This window comes from Phaseolus vulgaris, chromosome 2, assembly GCF_051622355.1.
Source record: "Phaseolus vulgaris cultivar YP4 chromosome 2, ASM5162235v1, whole genome shotgun sequence".
Lineage (NCBI taxonomy): Eukaryota > Viridiplantae > Streptophyta > Magnoliopsida > Fabales > Fabaceae > Phaseolus > Phaseolus vulgaris.
The window spans coordinates 45,069,093-45,089,138 of NC_143499.1; the positions used below are offsets into that span (position 1 = coordinate 45,069,093).

Genomic DNA, 20,046 nt, shown 5'->3' on the forward strand with positions numbered 1-20,046 from the left:
CCTAGGGAACTATTGAAGTGTTCTTCGTTTTCCTTCGGTCAGGCAGGTGACTGGGTGATGACCTGGGATTCTTCTCGTCCTCGTCCTCCTGCTTATCCTTCGGCGCTCGGGACTCGGCCGTCGGGGGAACACCGGATGGTGGGGTACCTGCGAAGGCACTCCGACGCTCAAGTCAGTAAAGCGGGTGGTCAGCTCTCAGAGTGATAAATGACATACCTTACTCCTTGGGATGCGTACTATTTATATTATTCTAGTGGGCCTACCTTGTTGGGCCCATTTATCGAGGTGGACACCTCTTAGGTTTTCATTACCTAATTCTTAATGATAGATTAACTTCACTGATCTTGGTTTGAGCGTTAACTGTAATAGGGGTCGGCCATCGGCCAAATCATAATGGCATGGGTCGGCCATCGGCCATGTTCCAGTCGTCTCGGTCGTCTCGGCCTCTCGGCCAAGTCTTCTAAGGTCTCGGCCCCTCGGGCAAGTCTTCTAAGGTCTCGGCCAAGCCTTCCAAGGTCTCGGTCTCTCGGCCAAGTCTTCCAAGGTCTCGCCCTCTCGGTCGTCTCGGCCGTCTCGGCCAAGCCTTCCAAGGTCTCGGCCTCTCGGCCAAGTCTTTCAAGGTCTCGGCCTCTCGGTCGTCTCGGCCAAGCCTTCCAAGGTTTCGGCCTCTCGGCCAAATCTTTCAAGGTCTCGGCCTCTCGGCTATACCAGTACAATAACAAATATGGTAAAGGAACTCCTTGACATGAAACAAGGTTTAATTTGAGGATGCAGCTACCTGCAATTCTTGATAATGCAAATAAATGTGGCTGGTGCCCCTATGTGGTTGTGAAAACCACAAAAACCTTGATGTTGCAGCCACAATTGCAAATGTGCACCACAATTTAAAGCCTAGAATCCGAAAGCTAACTAGTATTCAAGATTGAACAGCTCCTCACAGAACTCAACTGTTATTATAGATGCTGTTTTTCTTACTGAACAGCATGAATACTAATAAAAACAAATGTAAAACTGAACTCCATAGTGACAGCCAAATAGATTTTTTTTAAGTGCAACTGTCCAAAATTCTCTACGTTGAATTTTACCTTTAATAACTTATTTTTCACAACTCCTATTTTTTTTTATACAACTAATATTTGTCAAACTTTATGAGTAAGAAACACAAACTGTAAATGTTTTTAAGGATGAACTGTCCTTCTATAATATAACTGATTTTGTAACTAACTGAATGAAAAAATGAAAATAAATTTATTTCTAAGCGAATAATAGTGTTTATAGAATTTGGTGACTAGATAGGGTAGAATCCAATCATAATTATTAAGTTATATTTTATATTTTTTTACGTGTTGTTTATCATTATTTATTATTTATGAAAGAAATTAGTTCCTTCCTATATGTTCTATTTAGTAACTTTTTCTTTATCCTATTCAATTTCTAGCATATGCTGATTTACTGTGAACTTAACAGGGACACCTTGTTCTAAGAGAGGTTACACATTTCTGCAGTCTGCACTGACAGTAGCACTGTCCATTATCTGAAACTAATAATAATAAAAAATGATTATTATTATTATTATTAATTATAAAAATAAATATATAAATTAATTAATTATTTTTTATTATTCATATATTTTTAAAGATAAAAATAAATTTATAAACTCCTAATTTCTTATTAACCAATTTGAACCGTAAAATTAAAGTATTTTCAAAATTAGCTAACTTATGTCTACATTAGGGCCAAAACCCTTACGCTCTCTGTTCGCATCGCAGCTCTCTCACTGGCTTCGCCAACCCTACCTTCTACCGCCGGTGAGTCTCTCGCATTCTCTGTATTTCAAGCCTTCAACCATTTTATGCATTTCGATTCTCGTTCTCTCCGTTCGGAAGTTCCTTTATGTTCTGCTCTGCATCAACTTCTTAACTTCCACCATTTCAAATCGCATTTCTTTTTTCTTTACATAATTGACAATCATTTTTTCAAAACCTCTATAAATTCCAATTTTTCTTTACATAATTGACAATCAATTTTTATAAGCTGAAGCAAATGGGCTCTGAATTTGTAGGCATTGCATGTTTGAAATGGCTCTGTCACTGTGGAGAAGTCGCACTGCTTCATCAACACTGCACTTGTTTGCCAATACTCTTCGCGGATTCTCTTCTGGTACATTCATTTATCTTTTAATTCTCAGCAATTAGAACGTTAGTTTCGTAGTATTTTGTAGCAATGGAGCAAGATGGGGAAAATATTGGAAAAAATCTCTGTTGCTTTAGGGTTTCTTTTTTTTGACTGCTCTTCAGTTTAGTTACACAGCTTTGTACAATTGACTTGATTTCTTTACACCCTAGCCTTATACTAAGAAAGCCGTATACTTTTCAATGTTGTTTAATGGTGGCTTATGAAATCATTTATCTTATATAAACACTGTCAAGTCAAGTAATAGCCTTGTTCATGCTCTATTGCAAAATGATGTTGTTTTAGGTAGCATTAGGTACACTTGTTAGAAGAGGAACCAAAGAAAATTTATATGGGTTGTGTTTTAAAATTAAAGAAAACGAAACATGGGGTGAGAAATTTGTACATTTTATTTTGTCTATGGGCTAAATGCTATCTTAGACCTGCTAGATCCAAAATGGAAATTATGGCTTCTATGCTGCCCTTGTTACTTCTTTCTCTATCGTTTAGTTACATGTATTTGTTCTGCATTTTCAGAGGTGACAAACTCCAGTGCTCAAAAAACGCGAGAGATTATGATGAATCAAATGATGTATTCTGACATAAACTCAAGAATTGGGAGTTGCATGCCACTGTCTGCAATGCGAATTGGAACAATCATTCACAACATTGAATTGAACCCAGGGCAAGGTGGCAAGCTTGTCCGAGCTGCAGGAACAAGTGCAAAGATCTTGAAAGAGCCCACATCAGCATACTGTTTAATCCAGATGCCCTCTGGTGTTAAAAAGTTAATTGATTCTCGGTGTAGGGCCACTGTTGGTGTTGTGTCTAATCCAAGTCATGGGGATCGCAAGCTTAGGAAGGCCGGACACAGCCGATGGCTTGGTCGAAGACCTGTTGTTCGAGGAGTGGCAATGAATGCCGTAGATCATCCTCACGGTGGAGGAAGGGGTAAAAGCAAGAGTAGTGGAAAATTTGGGCAAGTATCACGCACTCCTTGGGGCAAGCCAACTAAGAGTGGCTATAAGACAGGACCCCTTAAGCGCAGAAGGTAGTAGTTATACAACATTCACTATAGCTGCTTCTGATGCTTCCTCATGTGATGCTTGTAATAATTGTGGAAAACTGTCATTCCTGTTTAGAAAATTCATGGAATTGATTAGATTCAGTCAAATTGTGAATTTTATGGGTTCAAATTTGTTGTTGCTAAAGTAAAATGTTTTTGCATTTTCTCTGAACTAGTCTTGCTTTCAGCTTATTATTACACCTCTATTGTTCACACTGAGTTTTGCTTGACTGCCTATTATGCGTTTATGAATTGGTTTGGATTAACTTTCTTGACTTGCTTAAATGAGACAACGATTTTTGTTTCTTTTATCCTTCTGTTTGGTATTGATGGGAAAAAATATGTTAATGCTCTTTGATTATGTTCTTGAGATAGGGAAATAATGGTTGTGCATAAAGAGCCACATTCACATTACCAGCATATATTTCAACATAAAGTGGGAAAGAGGAAGGGAAAATGCTTTTTAAGGGTGTTATTTATTTGTATCAGTCAGAACAAATTTTAGTGTGGGTTCAAAATCTTTTTTCTTATTTTTTTTTTAATGTGAATGGTAAAAGGGGATTTTTTTTCATTAAAAAAATGTGTATTCCTAGTACTTTCCTTTCCTTATCTTCATCACTATCAAACTAAGTCTTTAAGAGATGCTAAAATCTGGCAACTTAAACTTAAAATTGGATCTATTCTGATTTGCATATAGTAGTGTCACATGATAATGTTAACATTCATCACTTTCTCAGTCAGAGTTGTCCATTTTTAAATAATAAAAGTATATGATCATTATAGAAATTACAGTAATTACAATGATTATATCTTTTGATTAAATTAATTAATTAAAAATTAGACCTATGTAGTTTTTAATTTACAGTTATGGTAACTAATGACCAGGTGATCAAAATTTAGACTTTTGACATCCATTGACATTCTAACCATCTTCTCTATTCATGTTTATCCAAAAATAAACAATGAACAATTAAATAAATTCATTGTAATTTGTCAAGAGTAGTGTAACTTGAGTTGTAGTGTGATTTGCAATATTATGCTTGATGAAACGTGCAAAGCAGGAAATTTGGATGAAACCATTGAAACCACAACCATAAACACAACTCATGGAAACATGTTGTGCAGCTTAAATTTTAATTTTGATATCACAAATTTCAATATTAAACTTCGATTCATAATTTTCATTTGAAAAATTTAAAAGAATAAATAATCTAAATTATGGGAATGAGTAGTAAATTCCGGTGAGCAATAGGTGCATTTAGAGTAGAACCTGAATTCACAAGTATTACATCTAATGCTCATCATGCGAACCTTCATTTGTTGGTTCTTCGGCGTTCTTGCTTTCGGAAGTTTTGAAGGATCAAAGTCACCTTCCTCTCTCCCATCTTTCTAATCTTGAAGTAACAGATATGTTATATGTGGTGGTTAAAATATAAATATTTATTTTCAAGATAAAAGATTATGAATAAAATTATTTTAAATATTTTAAATCATAATATAATATTATTTTCAGTATTAATAATTTCTTTATGAAATAAATTAACAACTAATGTTAATTATTTAATTATAGTATATTGTATCCATATAAACAATTTCATGTGTAATTTAAAATATATTTTATTATTAATTATTAATATCTTTTTATAGATATTGAGTATATACATAAGTTATATATATATTGATATGCTAACTATTTACATATATATAAATATATTAAAACATATATACGGTAAGGCATGTTTTATAAAATTGAATATAATAGATAAATATATTTAAACATTATAATATTCTTTTGTGACTCAATATCTCATATAGCATTATTTACATTTTTATTTTTCCTAGCACCATTCTGTTTTTATTTCTCTATCTAACACTCTTCTGTTTTTATTTCCTTATTTAACACCGTTTTAAAGGTTAAACAAAATAATAAATTAAAAAGAATTGATAATTTTAATTTTGAATGCATTAAAAAAATAAATGTATTGGTTGTAAAAAAAATATTTGTAATGTTTAAAATAGTTAGAAATATAATTAATGAATTAAGAAATGAGTTTTTACAAAATAAAAAAAAAATAATAAATTAAAATTATTTAGTTTAAAATTCAATTTTTTTTGTAAGAATGAAGAAAAAAAAAATCAAACCCTACAACAACATAAAAATTGAATCTATAAACATAAATTAATATTTATTTTTATTATTATTAATGATGTAATCATATTAATTTAAAGTAAAATATAAAGGACATAATTATAAAAAAAAAACAAAGTCAATTAATAATAATTAGTAATGGACACAAATAATATTGAAGTGTCTATCCTAAATGCAAAATCCTAAAAAAGAAACTAATGCAAATGCTACCCTTAATGCTTAAAAATGAGAAGAAAAAAATGTAAAAATAAATAAATATAGAAAATAAAAATAGCTATAATAAAAATAAAAAAAAACAGAAAAAAATAATAAATGGCAGAAAAAAATAATAACTAAAAACATAAAAGATATAGAATAAAGACAAAACAAAATAAAATAAAGATAAAAAATATAAAAAAAAAATCAAAACAAATCAAAACAAGATAAAAATAAGAGATATAAGGTGATTTAGTCTTAGTGAAGAATAAAATGAGTTAAGTTTGGTGCATAAAGGCAAACACATGTTATAAAATATAATCCTCACACATCTCAAATAAAAAATAATCTTCAATTAAATAAAAAATAATCTTAAAATATACAATATATTGCTTAAGAATAAAAAGTTGAAACTAAAATAATGATGAGATTGTAATCACCTACACATTTTAATTCAAAAAATATTTAGTTAGTGAATTTACAAGATTTTCAAAAATATCAATTCCATCAATAAAATAGTTATCATCTTTTCAGGAAAATAGTTATCATCTTTATAATTGGAAAAGATTTTCTTAATGATGAGATTTTGATAATCAAAATTTGTTGTCAAGATTTTTTTTAATTTTAGATAAAATTTTCTTTATCTTTTAAAATTTTCTTTATCTTTTAAAATTTACTAGTCACATATCAAGTTTTTTTCCTATTTGTATATATTCATGATCATCAAACTGAGTTTTACAAACATTACATAATCTCTCCTTTGAATTCGCCTACACTTGTTTTCTCTGCTTCTCAAACTAATTTCACCTTTTCATGGCCATGATATCAAGTGAGATCTTTCCTATTTGTACTTATTTGCCAGCAAAATCTCTTTACAGGTTCAAAGCTGTGGGAAAGGGGTTCTGCAATCTTGCTGAAGAAGTCTTTTTCCTATTGAATCATGTTCATAACTCGTTGAAAAGAGATGATACATGTTTCTTCCTACAATTAGAGATGTCCTGCAATGAAGAAGTTAGGTTGCACTCATTACCTTCGCAACAAGGATCAGGTGTGTCTGGAGATGTTCTCCAATTCTTGTCAAAATCCAGTAAAATCTTAGCTTCAACAAAGGGATTGATACTTTGTCATGCAACAGATAAGACACCTTCTGAATTCTACATTTGCAACCCAGCTACAAAATCTCGGTTACCAATTTCTGTACCCACCCACGATGAAAATCTGAATGCCCATGTAATAATCATGTTGGTGGAGTGTTATGATGAATTTGATGATTACATGGTGGTTCATTTTGAAACTCCAACTGATTGGTGTTCAGATTATGCATGCAAGATTTTGAAGCCTCGAGAAGGATTGTGGAAATCACTGGAAAAGGGTTTATGTGCAGGTGGCAGAAACTTGAAGTTTAACATGCCTGTGCAACACAATGGAGTCATCCACTTCATTTCAGATTGTGGCTCTTACATCACTGAAGGGAGCCCTTATTTTGAACCCTATATAATGTCCTACAATCTCAAGGATGACACCTCCACAATGCTCAAGTTGTCCAAAACGGCTAGAAAGAGTTCAACTGATGATAAGTGTGACATGAGCATTTTCAACTGGGGCAAGGTGTCAATGGCAAGTTCCTCCATTTGCTTGGTGAGACTTAAAAGATATATTTTCAAAGTTTGGATTCTAAAAGATTATAAAACAAGTAGGTGGAGGAGAATTATGAAGGTAAAAACAAAAGAAATGGGTTTGAAGGAAAAATACCCTACAATCACAGGGTTCATGGTTATGAATGGTGAACTTCTCATCTTTGCTACTGAAAAATATATTTATAGTTGTGGTTTGATTGGTGAAAACTATATGAAGATTGAAGAAATATGTGAAAACAAATGTAAATACTATCTTTCTTTTACTTCATACATGGATACTCTTCGTCCGTATGGACCTGGAACTACACCTTTGTCATGTTAGGGTTTTTATAGATGTTTGATTTTTAGAAGAAATAAATGTAACTCTTTTATTTTTTTTTGTATCATACTTTGTTATTATAATTTATTTTTACCAAATAGGAATATTGTTATGATAAATTCCATACTAATTGTTTCTAAAAAATAGTGCTTATTTTTTTGCTTATATCCATTTAATCCATTTTAAATTTAAATAAAATCTATAGAATATCTTATTAGGATCTTACTTTTTGAATCTATATTTTTGTTTATTTTTATTATTAAAATGAGAAAAGCTGGTATATGACGTGACTATTCAGTATAGGGTAATAAGAAAATAGTATATAGAAGAGTGTCTGTTATACTTTTTGATAGGTATTTAATAAGCATAATTAACACAAAAGTAAGAATTTCATGTGTAGAATGATACAGTTTATAAAATAAGTTATAAGTTTCTTCACACGATTTCTAGCATGTATTTTCGTTTTATTTATTATTATTTTACTTTACTAATATTTTTTTAATCTTTATTTAATTTAAATTAAAAAGTAATATTACAAATTAAAGTAACAAATGTTTTATTATACGATACTATGCGAAAACTACATATAATAAAAATTAAATTTCAATGTAACAATTTTTAAAATTAAGGAATACAACTTTATAATTTTGAAAATAAAAAATAAAATTGATTAATACTCATTAGATTAACTTATTTAAATAAAATAAATTTTTTAAATACAAAATATATATAAATTTTAAAAACTATGATCAACTTTAATTAAAAAATAACATTACTGATATCAATCCAAAAATAACACTTATAAATATAGACTAAAAGATAACAATGATAGATGTGAAATAAAAAAAATTAAATGACATTTTATAGTTGATATTGAATTAAAAAAAATCAACTTAAAAAAGTACTTTAGTGATAATTTTATTATCATCTATAAAAAAAAGTCTAACCAACACTAGTTAAAAAAATAAATTTACCAATAGTCAAAATTATCACAAAAAAAGTTGATGTAATTCTTAATCAAAATCAAGATAATAAATTTTCTAATGCACTCATGAAAAAATAAGAATAAAATAGACGTAATAATAAAAAGAAAAATCAATAAAAAAATTCAAATCCTTACATAAAATTTGAAATTCTTAATTTATTTTACACTTTCTTATCCAAATAACACAATATTATAAAACATTTCAAATTCTTTATTACTATAAAATATTTCAAATTTATTTTTTAAAATAGTAAATGCCACGTGAACAAAAAACATCTATACGAAACCGCAATAAGTAAAAGTTAAAATATTTTAGCTTTCAATTTAATTAATTTTCAATTTAGGCCAGATTTGCAATCAGTTGTGAGCTTCCCTACAAATCACTCATGTTAATTTTTTTTTTTAAATAATCTCTTTAAGGAACTTCTACTTTCTATTAAAGTAAAAAAAAAAAGGCTTTCAATTTCTGTAATTTAAATCTTCCACATATATTTTTTTTTTAATTTTTTAGTAGTTAAAAACTTACTCCATTTAATAGATCTGGTATGTTCATATATAAGTTAGCAATTGTTGTGATAAATGGTCATTTACTTTTGGCGTGTAGTGGAATTAAATAATGTCGATTTTTTAATATTTAGTTTTGGAATGTTTTTTATAAAAAAAAAGTTCCATTTACGTGGTCAGCACATGTAACTTTTCTTTATTATTCTCAAATTAATTTATACACATAAACGCAACATCAATGTTAATATTAAATATATTTATAATAAAATATAAATATAAATATAATATACATTTATAATAAAACTTAAATATTGTATAATATTATAATTTGTTAATAAATTATTATCTTCTAGAATACTATCTAAATACTTTTGATATATTTATTGTTTTCAATCAAGAGATAGATACCTTATAAGTTTTACATTTGCAAGTAAGCTATTATGTCTCGATGTCAATTTTTTTATCCATTCATAATAAAAATCTAAATGCATATGTGATAATTATGTTCTTCGAATGTTAGGATGAATTTGATGATTACATGATGGTTCACTTTGAAACCACAACTGATTGGTGCATGCAAGATTTTGAAGCCTTAAAAAGAATTCTGGACATCAATGGAAAAAGGTTTCTCTACATGTATCAGAAACATTTATATCACCATTTTGAATCTTATATAAAGTTTTGTTTATGTTTCTTTAATTTATATTTATTTATTTAACAAACTAAGTTGTTAAGAAAATAAAAAAGAACACAATTAGTAAAATTATGCATTTTGTTTTTTATTTTATTTCACATGTTCATTTTATTGAATATCCATAAATAACAAAAATTCCCCTATATAACTAGATGTCACTAATAATTAGTTGTGTTATGTAATAAATAAAAAATAATATAGTTATAGAAAAGCTATAAAAACTTATGGTTAGGTTTGAGCGTAAATATTATGGGGTTATTTTTGAATTGGGAGGTTATTTATCAAATAATAAAATTATTTTTATTTAATAAATGATAAAATATTATAATTAAAAATGACACAAAATAATTATAATTTGTTTTATATAATGATATAAATAATAGGGTAAAATTTAATTTTGTTCTCTTTAAAATATTGATAATTTATAGCTCTTTACAAAAATTATAAATTGTTGTAAGTCTAACATTATTACAAAAATATGTGAGAAATCAAAACCATATTTTAATAATAATAATAATTTGTCAATGCACCTAGCATCAAAATCATAGTTAGAATATTAGAATAAAAAGGAGATATATTTTAATCCATTATTATATTTATAGGTTTTTTAAGTTTAGGTTGTGATGATTTTGTGTGTGTAAAGATTGATCACATGTACTTTAAATATTGAAGAAGATAGTCCCAACCAACCAAGTGAGTGTGAAGAACATGATCTGATTGATGAGTGCAATCCAACAATTACTTGTGATATGCAGCTCATCACTCACATGTGTGGGGTAATGCCTTCTCTTTCTCTTTCATTCCTCCTTTTCATCACACAATCTAAACACTCTTTTTCTCTTCATACCCAATTTCATTCTCAATCTCATCAATGCCACTCAATTTACATTTATTACAGATTTAATGTTATCAACTAGATTAACCATTTTCTTAATCTTAAACTTCTTTTTAAACTTTAAACAAAACAGTAATAAAGAAATTTGTTTCAGAGATCAAAGGGGTGGTGGCGCAGTTGGCTAGCGCGTAGGTCTCATAGCTTTAGAGTAATCCTGAGGTCGAGAGTTCGAGCCTCTCTCACCCCAATTCTGTTTTTAACTTTCATTTCAACATAATTTTTATTTGTGAAGTTGTAAATTGCCATATGTAACAAGAGAACATTTTAGAATTTGGACTTTATATGTATTGCTATTTTTGCGATGGTTTCAACATGAGATAAAAATGAATAACTCAAATTTACAATTCAACTTTATCTTTATCATTTATAGTTTCTCTCCATTTTCTCTTAGTGACTTCCTTTTTTGCTTACACTCTTGCTTTTAGGGATGAACTTACTAAAGCCATTACGACTTTTCTCATTAGTAACTGATGAGTTTAACGAAATGGATGAATCAAAATCTCTTTCGGGCGTGCTCAAATCACTATGAGGTAGTTTCATCTGCTCACCATTTTGGGGACCTTTTGTGACTTCACAGGTTGACTCCATAGGGTTGTCAGTATCAAGTAGAAAGTCTTCCAAAGTTGCAAGACACTTCAACTGCTGTCCAAGAGATGCAATGGTCTTCTGACACTCAGCAAATCTACCAGCAGCCAATGCAAGTTCCTTTTCCTGCAGAGACCATGCCAAGTTAAAGACAAGTATAAAATGGATGATGCATGATTTTTTTTAATCAACAAGTATCACTTGTATTTGTCTTGCAACCCTTGATAAAAGTTGCTTGACTAGCAAGGTAATACTACAAAAACATTTGATGATAGACCATGATTATAAGTTTTCTATAAACCAAATCCACATGAACTAGTTCTTGCACCAAAAAATAAAAAGGTTGAAGAATCATGTTTAGGATATTGCTCTTGATGAATTCCATCATAAAAATATTGTGCAAGAAGATTAGCTAGCATGTTTTAACAAATATGAAATACATTAAAGAAGGCTTAAAAAATTAAGTTTCCTATCAGTTTTAGCAAACTGACCTGTTTTAACTTCAAATTGTGATTAACGACTTCCCTATGCTTTATCTCGGTGTCTTGCTGAACATGAGCTTCTTGTTTCATATTCAAAAGCTCTTCCTCCAATTTTCCACGTTTGATTGTATTCTCTGCAGACAAAGCTCTCTCCTTCTGAATCCCTTCCTCCAAAGAACAGATTTTTGAAATGAGTTTTTCGACCTCAGTTTGAGTCAGCGTGAGTGTAGACTCGACTATCTCCTTCTTTGCTTTTGATGCTTTCAGTTCTTCGCATGCTTCTTGATTTGATTTTTTTGCAAGAGCTAACTGAGTTTGAAACTCTGATACCTTCAACTCTGCTTCCCTTATCCGACTTTCTGATGTCTCAAGCTGCGTATGGTACCTGGTTAAAACCATCTCAACCTCAACTTTCCCTGCTTCCATTTTCTCCAGCTTCTTCTCCAATTCAGAATTCTTTTGAATCATAGCTTCCATTTCAAATTCCATTTTCCCCAGCTTCTTCTCCAATTCAACATTCTTTTGAATCAAAGCATCCACTGTAGCCTGACCAACATCAGATTGATCTGATGCAACTCCTTCCCTGACAAAATTGCTTCTACTTTCATTCTCTGGAAATGCAGCAAGCCTTTCCATCTCAAGGAAATCATCCATGAGATTGATCTCAGTTGAAGGGACCATGTGATTTTTACCACTAGTCTTTTCATTCTTAAGTTGATCAATTTCCATAACTAAAGAAGACGAGCACGAATCAAAACGACTTAGCTCACATTCATTCACCTCCCATCCACCTAATTTACGCAAATCACTCTGAACTGCTAGTATCCTCTCTCCACTATCTGACAGGCTATCCGTGAAAGACTCAGCATAAACTGAAGATGCAGTCACAGACCTGTGATCATTGACAGAAAATGTTTTACGAGTCATGGCTTTCAGTCTTCGGCACTCAGCCTCAAGCTTAGCAACCTTCTTGACACTTTCCAAATGTTGCTTGCTAGCTGTCTCAGCTGCTCGAGAACTTAAATCCCTCTCAACTATCCTCAATTCTAGTTCCTCCAGTCGAGATTGCAGCTCATGCTTAAGACTCGAATTCTCTTTCTTCACAGCTTCTAGCCTCTGATGAAGATCAAAACGAATCGATGCAGCAGAATCTGCTTTAGCTGTTTGAAGTTGAGCTTCAAGATCAGCAACTTTCCCCTCAAGTTCAGATTTATTGAATTCCCACTCACGACAACTATTCACAACAGCTTCAACAATCTTTTGCTCTTGCACTTCTCTAGCTTGTCGAAGCTGCCTCACACACTCTTTGAGTGCACCATCAAGATGACCAACTCGGTCTTCGAGAATTGAGTTCTTCTGCCTCGTAGCATCAAGCTGTTGTTTTAAAGATGACACTTCATTTTCAGCTTTCTCCCAGCCTAAAAATGAGAAGCCAATCAAAAGATTGTGTTAGTCATGATGACCACCAAACTGTCCTAATTTATTGGTACACAAGAACGACACGATGAATAAAATCTTTCAGAAAGACACTCATAAATAAGTGTACCATCAGAAGAATCAATGAATTTAAATAGTGTCCAAAAAAAGTGCAGAAATCATTATCTAAAAAAGTTAAGAAATCTTCATCAAGAATTTTCCTTTTTAATCTCCTTAGAGTATCCATTTTGTGGTACAACACCCAACCCATTTCTTAGTGATAATAAATATTTGAGGTAGCACTATTTCCATTGATATGCATGGTAAGGGCCAAAGGATAAATACCTGATACAGCTTCTTCTGCAACTTTAGCATGCTGCTTTACCAAGTCTTCTTTGGCACCAATATTCAGCAGAGCAGCACCTAATTTTTCTGTAAGAATCTTTACATCCGTAACTTCTTCTTTACTCATTTTTGGGCTATTAACGTCGTCATTTGGTGCAGACTTAGACGTGACTTCAGGAGATAAAGCAGCTTGTGTTGTATACACCTTTACAACATAGGAAAAAGAATCAGATTCGTCATACTACTTTTCCAACTTCACAGTAATCCGAAGAAGCAGAATTCTCACACTTGAAAAGGGAATAATTAACCACAAAGTCCACCATGCTTAGAAAATGAATAAGTCCATTTAAAACCTGCAGACCAAGCAATAACCATTTTTTTCATCTTGACTACACATTACAGGCTATCTCACAGTACGAACAGTTGCATAATTGACTCCACGATCATGATTTCTATTCAAAATGGTACATTTTTTAACTAATCAAGCCTTGAAGTCATATCCCTCCCTCTAAATTCTTCATTTCAGTTAACAAGGAGTGTGATTTTAACTTCAGAAAATGGTCAAAACCCAGACAATCTATTTCACCAACAAACAACTATCAAAGCTGTCCAAGATTGAATTGTCAAAGATATAAAGAAATAGGATAGGAGGTTTTAGAACATGATCCGTGACTGCAATTGACAGCCACATTTGTGTGCAATTTGAAGGATCATGACGAAATTACAATATCAAGCATCTTGAATAGGATCTAACCGTGCGAACCGCTACCATAAAAAGCACTTAACAATCATCTGAGCAATCAAAATTCAATTTAAACACATGGATACCACTTCCGTTCCAATGCCCACCTGATCATCAGAGAATCTTTCTGAAAGAGATGAGATTGAACCAGAACTCTCTGTTTCACCTGGACTTTTCTCAGATGACTTCCTGCGCCAAAGCCAACTCCTCCGGTCCATCTACGATATTATAAGCAAAAGCAGTAACTGGTACCACCTCCCTTATTCCCTCACAACAGTGACCCACCTACAACACCATTACACAACACAGCACAAAAAAACTCAAAACTTGATCAGGGAAACAAGACTCAATGGTATATGACAATGACACCAATCAGGTAGCTATCAAAATCTGCATTCGGCAAGCGAAATCCACACCATAAGGGAAACAAAAATAGGAGAGTGAAACCAGAATCGAGTTTGAAATAGAACAGAAGGGAAGTGGTTAGTTATGAGCTTTGCTTAGAATTCACTTCCCACCCAAACCCATCTACCTCCATTCTCAACTTTTATTGAAAAACTTTCCATAAAAGCTTTGTGCTTTGAATGGAAGCTTGAAAGGGATCACTCCCAAACATCAAAAATAAAATAAACAAAAAAATGAAAGATTTCCTTTCTTTTCTTTTCTTTTCTTTTCCTTTCATTTAATTTCATCTCATTTTCATGGATACTAATCTAAACTGGAAATAGAAACAACTCCTCTGACAGTCACCTACCAAGGACTACTCAAATTGACGCCATTGAATCCGACATTGAGGATAAAAAAATCTGCAAAAAAAGAATCGGTGATTGACCCACTTAAATTATCTCTCACGATATTGCTTAACAAGAAGTGTGATGAGCACCCAATTGAAAGGGACAAGAATGGGATATAGTACCTTCCACTACTTCCAGTGTGTGGAAAGACAAGCTATGGAGATCGGAGAGGAATGTCAGAGGAATTTTTCATAGGTGAAGGAACATCATGCGAAGATTCAGAAATATTATCCAACACGTTTCTTTGTGACAGATAAAAACCAAAAATTAAAACAAAAGAAATAATGAAAGAGAGAGAGGGTGGGGAAGAGCATTTGAGGAGAGAGAAAGAGAGCAGAAGAAAAGTGTTATGCAATCCTGGTTCTTTAAAAATTTAATCTTTTTTGTTGTGTTGTGTTGGGGTGTTTACTTTGGCCAAGATTTGGTGGTAATTATTAGATGTGATGAAGGTGTGCGTGTTTTATGTGTTTTTCAAATGAGGGGCGCGTTATTCCCGCTCATTGGTCCTTTATTCTCACTACAAAATCTGATTCCATTTTTGTTACTGTTTATGTTTTTGTCCTCTGTTACATCCTATGTTACTCACTGTACTTTCCTCGCACACATCATCACCATCTTACATCTTCTTCTTCTTCTTTTTCCACCTTACAGAATAATTTCACATGTTGACAGCTACATTTTCTAAATACTTCTTCATATTTATACTTTCGACCTTATTAAAATAGACTTTCTTACATTTTGTCAAAGATCATTTATAAATAATTTGATTGTGATGTCATGCATGTCTTTCTTTAAAAACTTTGTTATTAGCTTAACTAAGTTTTAATTACACTATAAATTTGAGTATTTTTAGTTTAATCTTTATGGTAAGATGACAATTACTTCACCTAATTAAATAGTAAAAACTTTTTTAAATACTTAATAAATAATTTTTTTAATAAAGCTTTAATTAAAAATACTCAAATTCTACTTAATATATATTAAAAAAAGTCACATTAGTAAGGACTCTCAGGCCTAACTTATTTGACTTTTGGGGTGCATTGTCCAATCATATGTTTGAATTTGATGAATGCTGTTGTTTACATTCATTTTCCATTTTTCTCCCAGTGCTTGTGTTACGTTAATACGATATTCCGCCGTCCAATTTATTAAATAATAAATGGAAATATTATTGAAAGTAACTACCTTGTTTTTATATCAATTGTGTATTAAATTAAAATTATTATGTTGTTGTTGATATGTTACTCAACACGTAATTGTCAATAATACTTAATCATCAACATAAATTTATGTCAGATTTCGTAAAACTCTCAAAGACTGTTTTGCTTAATTTAGTTTAATAGTTTAATTAAATTTTCTCACTTTTCACAAGAGTTGTTATTTAATATGCATACGCTTTACCACGTTTCGCATTAAATAATGCAAATAAACTTATACTCTTAACTGAAATCTAGGCGTAACTAAATATTCTTCAATTATTTCTAATGTTTTTTCATTTAGCTGTAATATTTAGAATTTAAGACTATATTAAATTTTATTTTTATTTTCTAATTTATGTAATATTTAATTATTAATGCACAAATGAAAGGAGTCAATTTTATACTTATTTTATTAAAAGGAAAAAATATATTTTTTTATATTAAAAAAACTTAAAACAAAATAGAGTAAAATTTGATTGTGACTTTTTGACAGCAATTTAATTGTAACTGTTTAAATCTCTGTCAACTTAATTTACTTTAGATATTTTGCATTGTTTAGTTTTGATGTTAATAGAATAAAAATGAAAATTAATTGACACCACTCAACACGTTAATAATTATTTATCATTTTTTTGTCACAAAAACTTAACAGTGCGTGAAGCTGTTACAATCTTAAAATGAAAAATACTTACAACTAATAGCTGTTGGATACAAGTGTTTATTGAATTTAACAGCTATTAGTAAAAATGAAAATAAAATAAAAATGTAGACATAGTTTTGGATTCCAAAATAAGTATAGTATTTGCAAAAATGTTTAAAGAAAGATAAATTTCTAAAAAAATTCAAAACAAAAACAAGTAATTTGTCATTTGACCTTACCATTCATTAAAGTTACCAAATAATACTTATATGAAAAAATTAATATATATATATATATATAACCTAAACTTTATTTATACTTTTTTTTACGTATAGGAGATTTTAATAGAAAAATAAACTAATTAGTTATGATTAGAAATTGACAGAGAAATAACAGACACATCACGTATAAATTTAATTGTATTTTAGACTATATGTAGATGAAATAATTAATTAGAATATAAGAATGTGAAATCACAGCCTGTATAACAAAATATTAATAATAAATGTTTTAAACAAATATAAGAATTTAAAATGTTCAACCTTTTACTTTTCAACCAAAACTAAGAAGGTTTACAGAGATTACAAAATGCTAAATTTTAAGTGTTATTTAAAAAAAAAAATCTCACGAAATTGATTTTATTTACAAAAATTATTTGTGTGTTTTAACAATGGTTGTGAGATTGTTATAGAGAAGTCGAAGTCAATTGCACGAAAGCAAATTTGAAAAGTTGAAAATGTGTTTTACACGTATTCTGAAAAGGCTGATTCTTAAGGGTCCCATGAACATGCCACACTCAACACATTGAAGGTTTATGTTTGGTTTCACCGTGAAAAATAAAAATTATTTAGAATAGTTTTAATATCTTAATTAATTTTAGTGAAACCAAATGTTCTTGGAGTATGGGAGATGGACCTAGAGAACTATTGAAGGCTTATTTTTTTTTTTGGGCACGTTGTTAAAGTTTTACTGTGATTCTTATGGTCTTCGCACTACTCCTTCGGTTCTCAGTCTCGGATGAATGTCAAATGAGAGGTACCTGCAGCTAGTAAAGAAGATATTCGGCATTCGGGTGTGTACAGTAATAATAACGTATATTTTTTGTTTGGATGTGCGCTATTTATATTATTTTAATGAGTTTACCTTATTGGGCCTAATTAGTAGAATGAATCACACTTATGGTTGCATTACCTAATTCTTAATGATAATTTAGCTTCACTGACATTGATTTGAGCGTTAATAGTTAAATTTGTCGGTCGGCCAGACTATCCATAAGGGGTCTCGATTATCTCAATCAGAAGATCGAATCTCGACCATCTCATAACATTTTTATACACCATATTAGCTTTCATCGGAGACTTTAGATTCTCATAAAAAGTAGTTAATTGAAGAAAGTCATTATGAAGTTAAACATCTTGTTATTCTTTTTGGAATAAAATCTATTTTCTCTTAAAAACACTTATTGGCCAAAAATTCAAAAACTTCCTATTTGAAATAATTGTTTCATCAGTGATGATGGAGAATGAATTTTGTTTGGAAAATTAAGATCCACATGATATGACATGCAGTGTTTTAAATTATTTTATGGAATATTAGGAAAATTGTGGTGGTGTGATCCAGTGAATCTCAATTTCTAAAAACCAAAACTAATGTATAGTATATGACAAAACATTATCTCAATGTTTGCAGATGCATGCATGGGTTAGACTCTCCATTTATTTATCTTCTTTCTACGTTTTCTAGCTTAAATTTGACCAAAACTTTTATTCTGTGTCGTCTCTATGCATAAGGTGAATCTCAATTATTTGCATAATGCATAACCATATTCAAAGCAGTCAGAAAAAAACAAAAACTATAAAAGGACCACTTAATTTACAGGCACTATTATTGAAAAATGGAGTGTCTATGAACCAAACGTTGAATGACGAAATTTTGAGTAAATAATCAATTCAGTATAATTTATATATTTTATTTTTTAGTATAATAAGAGAGAGAGAAAAAACTACACAATTTTAATTTTGTTAGTTTGTTTGAATTGTGTTAATAGTCAGTATAATTGAGAAATTGTCTTTTTGCTAATTATTTATTAGAAAATAAATTAATGTTAATATACAATTAGTTTCGAAGGAGCTATTCAAGATTTTAAATTTAAAAAAAAAGGTAATGGGTAGAAGAATTCTTTTGTTGTACCATAGACACGATCATTAGAAGTTTTTGAGGACATTCACATGAGTGTAGAATGTCCGTACATTATATATTCGACTTTGTCTCTATCGTTGCATTCATATATGTGTGATGTATATACTCATACAAAAAATTATATCATAGTTGAATCACTTGGTTGTGGTTACCTCTACATAAGTGTGTTCATATGTGAGAGGTGTGCTTATATAGAAATTATAACAAATATTTGATCATGGGATTGTGACTATTTTCACATGATGTGAGAGTCACATTCATGCAAAAAATTCAATTACAAAACTATGACTATGTATACACATGTTTGGAGATATACTCCTTAAGAAAATTGCACACAAAAAATTGACCATAAAAACGTAATTAAAACAAAAGTACATCCTCAAGGTTTTGACTAATTTCAAAAAAACATTGAGAGGTGTACTAATATAAAAATTATCTTTTGAATAATAAAAAATATTCTTTCCATTCGTAAAGGATTTAGAAAAAAGATCGAACACTTTTTTTTTTGTTTGTGTGGTCAAAAAATATTTTACTAACATGGTGATTATCAAATGTTCTATCTAAAAATGAAATATACATGAAGTAAATTTTGAAAAATAAAATGATCTAGCTATGAACTTATATATATAAGGTAGATAAAGTCATTCAAATATTGAGGGGTTTTGACTACCATGGTGCCTTTTTTTTTCCGTTTTTACCAAAATGGGGTCGCTTTTAAAAAATTACAAATTTGGGCAAACTTGGCACGACTTCATTGGCACGGCTTTATCATGTCAGCCTGAAGTCGTGCCAAGTTGACACGACTTTTACCACGTCAACCCTTGAAGTTGTGCCAACTTGGCACGACTTTGTCCATGTCATATATATATATATTAATTTTCTTGTAAAATTTTCTTATTTATATATTGAGTAGTAAGTTATGTAATGTTTAAAATTAATTTGATATATAACTTTCTAAGGGTGTTAGTTTTAAACAATAAAAAAATGAATAATTGTGTATGAATCATGTTTGACGATAATGTAATATA

General features: G+C 30.4%; 3 protein-coding genes and 1 non-coding gene across 6 annotated transcripts; 3 read left to right on the top strand and 1 right to left on the bottom strand.

Annotated features, from left to right (window-relative positions):
- The first annotated feature begins 1,508 nt into the window (after positions 1–1,508).
- LOC137812523 (Ribosomal protein L2 family) lies at positions 1,509–3,410 on the top strand. The gene is made up of 3 exons (XM_068614549.2): positions 1,509–1,808; positions 2,063–2,160; positions 2,710–3,410. The coding sequence occupies exons 2-3, from the start codon at positions 2,070–2,072 to the stop codon at positions 3,225–3,227; spliced, it is 609 nt and encodes a 202-aa protein (XP_068470650.1). The 5' UTR covers positions 1,509–1,808; positions 2,063–2,069; the 3' UTR covers positions 3,228–3,410.
- A 2,991-nt stretch (positions 3,411–6,401) lies between these two features.
- LOC137809531 (uncharacterized) lies at positions 6,402–7,541 on the top strand. The gene has a single exon (XM_068610638.2). The coding sequence runs from the start codon at positions 6,402–6,404 to the stop codon at positions 7,539–7,541; it is 1,140 nt and encodes a 379-aa protein (XP_068466739.2).
- Positions 7,542–10,718: 3,177 nt separating this feature from the next.
- TRNAM-CAU (transfer RNA methionine (anticodon CAU)) lies at positions 10,719–10,803 on the top strand. Its single transcript is given in 2 exon segments — positions 10,719–10,756; positions 10,768–10,803. It is a non-coding gene; the product is annotated as a tRNA-Met (tRNA).
- A 75-nt stretch (positions 10,804–10,878) lies between these two features.
- On the bottom strand, positions 10,879–15,458 carry LOC137812513 (filament-like plant protein 3). 3 transcript variants are annotated; one of them, XM_068614525.2, is made up of 6 exons: positions 15,103–15,422; positions 14,941–14,992; positions 14,294–14,471; positions 13,445–13,649; positions 11,693–13,101; positions 10,879–11,327 (listed from the first exon to the last, which is right to left on the bottom strand). In XM_068614525.2, exons 3-6 carry the CDS (start codon positions 14,402–14,404, stop codon positions 11,004–11,006), a joined length of 2,049 nt encoding a protein of 682 aa, XP_068470626.2. In that variant the 5' UTR covers positions 14,405–14,471; positions 14,941–14,992; positions 15,103–15,422; the 3' UTR covers positions 10,879–11,003. The 3 variants fall into 3 exon arrangements, with proteins under 3 accessions (XP_068470626.2, XP_068470627.2, XP_068470628.2); XM_068614526.2 differs by lacking the exon at positions 14,941–14,992 and having other exon boundaries at positions 15,103–15,458; XM_068614527.2 differs by lacking the exons at positions 14,294–14,471; positions 14,941–14,992; positions 15,103–15,422 and adding an exon at positions 13,731–13,784.
- Positions 15,459–20,046: the final 4,588 nt, after the last annotated feature.